The sequence below is a fragment of the Sinocyclocheilus grahami genome, unplaced genomic scaffold, assembly GCF_001515645.1.
Source record: "Sinocyclocheilus grahami isolate Dianchi unplaced genomic scaffold, SAMN03320097.WGS_v1.1 scaffold742.1, whole genome shotgun sequence".
In the NCBI taxonomy this organism is placed as follows: domain Eukaryota; kingdom Metazoa; phylum Chordata; class Actinopteri; order Cypriniformes; family Cyprinidae; genus Sinocyclocheilus; species Sinocyclocheilus grahami.
Window position 1 is genome coordinate 194,874 of NW_015505921.1, and position 7,419 is coordinate 202,292.

At 36.8% G+C, this 7,419-nt stretch overlaps 1 protein-coding gene across 2 annotated transcripts in view; it reads right to left on the reverse strand.

Annotated features, from left to right (window-relative positions):
• Window positions 1-956, reverse strand: part of nos1apb (nitric oxide synthase 1 (neuronal) adaptor protein b) — a 28,510-nt gene extending 27,554 nt beyond the window's left edge. For both annotated transcript variants that reach the window (XM_016245041.1, XM_016245040.1), the window contains exon 1: window positions 481-956. In XM_016245041.1, the coding sequence (XP_016100527.1) occupies window positions 481-585 (105 nt within the window). In that variant the 5' untranslated portion in view covers window positions 586-956. The remainder of the gene's footprint in view (window positions 1-480) is intronic.
• Window positions 957-7,419: the final 6,463 nt, after the last annotated feature.

Sequence of the window (7,419 nt, forward strand, 5' to 3'; positions counted from 1 at the left end):
TGCTGGTTTATGCTGGTCCTTTGCTGGTTTATGCTGGTCCTTTGCTGGTTTATGCTGGTCCTTTTGCTGGTTTATGCTGGTCCTTTGCTGGTTTAAGCTGTTTAAGCTGGTCCTTTGCTGGTTTAAACTGGTCCTTTGCTGGTTTATGCTGGTCCTTTGCTGGTTTATGCTGGTCCTTTGCTGGTTTATGCTGGTCCTTTTGCTGGTTTATGCTGGTCCTTTGCCAGCACATGACCAGCATAAACCAGCAAAAGGACCAGCATAAACCAGCAAAAGACCAGCTTAAACCAGCATCCCAGCATCAAAACATACCTAACCAGCATATGCTGGTTTTTTCAACAGGGATGGGTTTTTACAATCCAATTATATATACAAAGATAATTACATATTATAGTACTCATAATGCAGTTACATGGTAACAAGTGCACTAATGAAATAGTACACAATTAATAAACAATTGCATTTTTTTCTAATATTTACCTTCACCTCGAATGTGAGCCCATGCTGGAACTGCCCATCATTATCAGCAGGAATCCTCTGATCCACTGAGTCGTCTACCAAATTATATTTACTCTTCTCCAGCATCGTTGTATGGTATGGAAATATCGTTCGATACCTTTATTTACTCAGAACATGCAGAAGCCTCTGCACTGATTTCTGAGAGATTTCTCACAGAAAGATGACGGCAGACCTGAAAATGTCCAAAGGCAAAGGCAGAGATGCTCCTCCGCAGAGGCATCCCGCATCATTTAGCGTAAATATGATCTTAGGTGTTTGTTTCATAGCCGGGCAGAAGGTTCAGAAGGCGTATGTTGGCTGTTAGTGCGTAAAGTCTGGATTTCCAGCATGATGATAAATATCCCACCTGTCCCCGTTGGCGCAGACTGTCCCTTATCGTGAATTTATGGGTCTTACTATGGCAAAGGCTTGTCTATTAATATTCAATGGCCAAGCCTTCGCCACTGGAAGGTCATCAAGCAATATTAGCGCGACCAAAGTCATACTCATGAGGCAAACGTTCCCCATAGGAAGGTTTGCAAGCAAAGTCTGCATGAGTTCATTAATATACACGTGCCGACCTTCAGCGGAGTAGCATTCGTAATTTCGCATCCATGATTTCAAAGGTTTGTGTGAAGCCATACAGTCAGGCTGTGAAATATACCGGACTTTGGAAACACTTATGAAGTGCTGACATCTTGTGGTTAAAAAGATGAACGCGCTTGATGAATGCATTCACGCTGCGTGGTAAAAATAAAATAAAAAATCCACTCCTACAATGAAATTGAAGTCATGCACTGTGGCTTAATCTAGAAGTTAGGATTTAACATTTCTGTAATATCACTCATAGACAAACTGACAGACTAATCCAACGACTGTATCTAAAGGGGCTTTGACCAATCCCAGTGTTTACAATATGTAGCCTAGGCCAATATAGCTACTGTATACACATGCACCGAATACTCAAGTCAACTCAATTTTATTTATAAAGCACTTTCAAAACCATAGAAATGGCCCAATGTGCTGTACACAAGAAGCATAAAATCTAAAACACAAGAAAAACATAGAACACTGATAGCATAACACCAAAAACATAAAACAATAAAACATGTCATTCACAGTTATCCGACCAATCAAATGCCGAAGAAAGCCTGGTAAAACAAGTTAAAGCCAAATATTAAAAATGTCCATGCTTGATGAGGATTTTATAGATAATGGCAAAGCATTCCAAAGAATATATCTAGACTAGACTTTATCTGAACAAATCTAACTGTTGTGTGTGTGTGTGTACCTGGTATTCCCTACATTATGGGAAATAAATGTCCCCACAGTGATAGTAATACCAGTAATTGTTGATCTTGTGGGGACATTGTTTGGCCCCCATGAGGAAAACAGTTTAAATTATACTAAATGAAAAAATGTTTTTTGAAAAATGCATAAAGTTTTCTGTGAGGGGTAGGTTTAGGGGTAGAGTTGGGAAAGGGGCACAGTATAAAATCATTATTTCTATGGGAAGTCTCAATAAAAAAGTTTAACCTGTGTGTGTGTGTGTGTGTGTGTGTGTACCTGTTTTTCTATTCTGCTGGGGACTTAAACCTGAATACACACAGACTCATGGGGACTCGTGTCACGGTGGGGACCTAAATTGAGGTCCCCACGGGTAAACAAGCTAATAAATCACACAGAATGAAATGCACAAAGTTTCCTGTAAGGGGTAGGGTTGGTGTAGGGCAATAGAATATACGGTCTGTACAGTAGAAAAACCAATACGCCTATGGAGAGTCCCCACAAGGATAACAAACCAGACATGTGTGTGTGTGTGTGTGTGTGTGTGTCTGCAAAAAGCAGTGGGGATTTTTCAATGATTCTTTCTGCAGGGTACATTGTTATGCCAGTAGGTGGCAACAACTGTGCCTTTATGAATGAGCCACTGAATCATTCATTCAGCCAATTTGTTCAGAAACACTGATTCATTCAGGAATGTCCTGCAAATGTCTTCACGAGTGAATTCATTCTGCTGTGCGTTTGTTTGTCCATTTTTTATTATTTTTTGAATATTTTTGGAAATTAGTTTACAATATTGTAACAAATGCAAGTCACTCAGTATAAACATTAGTATAAACATTGCATAATTTATTAACATTATAATTTTGCTGTAAAATACTGTGAAATGTTTGGTTTTTGAAGTGACAGCTATGAATTACTGTGTAATTTATGGTTTAAAACAGTAAAAGGAAATTCCCACACTGTAAAAATGAGTGTAATTTTAACTGTAAATTATTGTAAGTATTGTATTGTTGAACACAAAAAACAACAACAATAACAAAAAAAACTATTAATATGTTAACAGTAAGTTCCTATACCATATACAGGGAAACACTGTAAAAGATCTAAACAGACATTCCATGTAATTGTACAGTAAAATGCTGTTAATTGAACATATCAACGCATAATTTGCAGTCAAAAACTGAAAACTGATATTCCCAGAATTCCCTGCTTGACACTCCACATTTGAAAGTATTTTGTTTAAATAACCATGTTTCTCAATAGTTTTTGTTGTCAGTTACAAAATTTGGGTCATTTGGGTTTTTCTTATCTTCAGTGGTTAAACGAATGTTTATTGCATTATTAGTCATGTGTGTTACCATGATGGTATTTTGTGTTTGCAGGAATGACTCTGTGTGCCTTTTGTATATTACTATGTACAGTACTTTAGCTTGTGGAAAACTACTTGTGATGAACTTTGATTTTTCTGAATTTTTTTTTTACAAAATTATTCTGGCAACCACAGCTGTCAAAATTATTTAGTAAAAACTACGATTTTATTTTAATTTTTTTACAGTGCAGAAGTTGCTGTGTGACACATCGTATATGATTATATTTTATTTACATAGTTTTGTTTCTTTCTGGGTTTTTTTTTTTTTTTTGGTCAAAAAAAATAAATATTCCCAGAATTCCCTGCTTGACACTCCACATTTGAAAGTATTTTGTTTAAATAACCATGTTTCTCAATAGTTTTTGTTGTCAGTTACAAAATTTGGGTCATTTGGGTTTTTCTTATCTTCAGTGGTTAAACGAATGTTTATTGCATTATTAGTCATGTGTGTTACCATGATGGTATTTTGTGTTTGCAGGAATGACTCTGTGTGCCTTTTGTATATTACTATGTACAGTACTTTAGCTTGTGGAAAACTACTTGTGATGAACTTTGATTTTTCTGATTTTTTTTTTACAAAATTATTCTGGCAACCACAGCTGTCAAAATTATTTTGTAAAAACTACGATTTTATTTTTATTTTTTTACAGTGCAGAAGTTGCTGTGTGACACATCATATATGATTATATTTTATTTACATAGTTTTTTTTCTTTCTGGGTTTTTTTTTTTTTTTTGGTCAACAATAATATACATGGATGTTTTGCATTACATTTGATGTTATTTAGTGTTTTAATCATGTTTGTGTCTTACCTGATGTTGCTTTATATTTGTGTGTATGACCATGTGCACCGTCCAGTTGGCGAATGGCTGTTAATTCTTATGAATTTGTACACAATTATGCCTTCATATGATCCACTTACACTGCACTGCAGTAATCAAATTGTATAAGAATCAGTGATCTTAAAGGGTTAGTTCACCCAAAAATGAAAATTAGCCTATACATTACTCACCCTCAAGTCATCCTAGGTGTATATGGGTTTCTTCTTTCAGATGAATCCAATCGGAGTTATATAACAAATTGTCTTTGATCTTTCAAGCTGTTTCATGGCACTCAGCGGGTGTTGCATGCTTCAGTCCAAAACAAGTTAAATAAAAAGCGCCCATCCATAAAAAAAGTGTCTCACACGGTTCCGGAGGGTGAACAAAGGCCTTATGTAGCTAATCGATGCATTTTTGTAATAAAAATATCCATATTCAAAATGTAATAATCACTTTAATGTAGCTTGCACTCACTGTTGTAAACGGAAGCAGTTCCGGGAAGATGACCTCTGAGGTCAGTGCTGCGCATGTGCCGGTGAGTCTCGTGAAAACCAACGTTTGTTTACAGGAGCAAAGGAAGCAAAGCTTTCTTACTTTAGCAAAGGAAAAGCAGTCTCCTCTTGGCTTACATCGAAATCCTCCGACATTCTTCTTTACAAATCCTCGTTTTGTACTTCTAATTCTTGACCGTTGTTTTGTTTTGATCTCTCCGCTGCGTTTCCGCGTGCGTCACTTCCGAGCGGCGCATGCGCAAAGCTGGCCTCATGTCATTCCCCCGGAACTGCTTCTGTTTAAAACAGTGAGCACAAGCTACATTAAAGTGATTATTACGTTTTGAATATGGATATTTTTCTTACAGTGAGGTCAAAATATAAATTTAATGCAGGATCTAGAAAAAATCTGATCGTGATTAAACCAGAACAATTTAAAATAAATGAACAAAAACCATTTTTAAAGTTTGGGCTCCTAAACATTAGATCACTCTCACCCAAAGCAGTTATTGTAAATGAAATGATCACAGATAATCGTTTTGATGTACTCTGCTTGACTGAAACCTGGCTAAAACCTAATGATTATATTGATCTAAATGAGTCTACTCCACCAAGCTACTATTATAAGCATGAGCCCCATCAGACTGGTCGTGGCGGCGGTGTTGCAACAATATATAGTGATATTCTCAATGTTACTCAGAAGACAGGATACAGGTTTAACTCATTTGAAATACTAATGCTTAATGTTACACTGTCAGATATGCAAAAGAAATCTATCGTAGCTCTTGCTCTGGCTACTGTGTATAGACCACCAGGGCCGTATACAGATTTCCTAAAAGAATTTGCAGATTTCCTCTCAGACCTATTGATTACTGTTGATAAAGCGCTAATTGTCGGAGATTTTAATATTCACGTTGATAATACAAATGATGCATTAGGACTTGCGTTTACTGACCTAATAATGGAGTCAAGTACCGGGCCCACTCATCGTTTTAATCATACGCTAGATTTAATTATATCGCATGGAATTGATCTTACTGATTTACTGATATTACCTCAAAGCGATGATGTTACTGACCATTTCCTTGTATCGTGCATGCTGCGTATTACTAATATTAACTATATGGCTCCGCGTTATCGTCCGGGCAGAACTATTGTTCCAGCCACCAAAGACAGATTCACAAATAACCTGCCTGATTTATCTCAACTGCTCTGTGTACCAATAAGTACACATGAACTAGACGAAATAACTAGCAACATGGGCACTATCTTCTCTAATACATTAGAAGCTGTTGCCCCCATCAAATTGAAAAAGGTTAGAGAAAAAAGTACTGCGCCATGGTACAACAGTAATACCCATTCTCTCAAGAAAAAAACTCGTAGTCTTGAGCGCAAATGGAGAAAAACTAACTTGGAAGTTTTTAGAATTGCGTGGAAAAACAGTATGTCCAGCTATAGACAGGCTCTAAAAGCTGCCAGGGCCGAGCATATCCACAAACTCATAGAAAATAACCAAAACAATCCAAGGGTTTTATTTAGCACAGTGGCTAGATTAACAAATAACCAGACGCCACCCGATCTAAATATTCCCGCACAGTTTAATAGTAATGACTTTATGAATTTCTTCACTGATAAAATAGATAACATCAGAAATACAATAAAAAATGTAGATTCTACAGCGTATAATACTTCAGCTTCATTCATCGCACCAAAAGATAAACTGCAGTGCTTTACAACTATAGGACAGGAAGAGCTAAATAAACTTATAACTGCATCTAAACCAACAACATGCCTATTAGATCCTGTACCCACTAAATTATTAAAAGAGTTGTTACCTGTAGCAGAAGAACCGCTTCTCAATATTATTAACTCGTCGTTGTCTTTAGGTCACGTCCCAAAAACATTCAAGCTGGCGGTCATTAAGCCTCTTATTAAGAAACCACAACTAGATCCTAGTGAACTGGCTAATTACAGACCCATCTCAAATCTTCCTTTTATGTCTAAAATTTTAGAAAAAGTTGTGTCTGCTCAATTGTGCTCCTTCCTGCAAAAAAATGATCTCTATGAAGAATTTCAGTCAGGCTTCAGGCCCCACCATAGCACAGAAACTGCACTTGTTAAAATTACAAATGACATACTTCTTGCGTCAGACCAAGGCTGTGTCTCATTGCTAGTTTTACTTGACCTTAGTGCTGCATTCGATACTATAGATCATGACATACTCATAGATCGATTACAAAACTATACAGGTATCCAAGGGCAGGCTTTAAGATGGTTTAGATCCTACCTGTCCGATCGCTACCACATTGTTCATTTAAATGGGGAGTCATCTCAATTATCACCAGTAAAACATGGAGTGCCACAAGGATCTGTCCTAGGTCCTCTGCTATTTTCGATATACATGTTGCCACTTGGTAATATTATTAGGAAATACGGGATTAGTTTCCACTGTTATGCCGATGATACTCAACTATATATCTCAACAAGACCAGATGAAACTTCTAAATTATCTAAGCTAACGGAGTGTGTTAAAAATGTAAAAGAATGGATGACCAATAATTTTCTCCTATTAAATTCGGATAAGACAGAGATATTACTTATTGGACCAAAAGACAGTACAACGAATCTCGTGGATTACAATTTGCAACTAGACGGATGCACGGTTACCTCCTCTACAGTCAAAAATCTGGGTGTTATATTAGATAGCAACTTGTCTTTTGAAAATCATATTTCCCATGTTACAAAAACAGCATTCTTCCATCTTAGAAACATTGCCAAGTTACGAAACATGATACCTGTTTCTGATGCAGAAAAGCTAGTTCATGCATTCATGACCTCTAGACTGGACTACTGTAATGCACTGCTAGGTGGTTGTCCTGCATCTTCAATAAACAAGCTACAGATAGTCAAAAATGCAGCGGCTAGAGTCCTTACCAGGTCAAGAAAATATGATC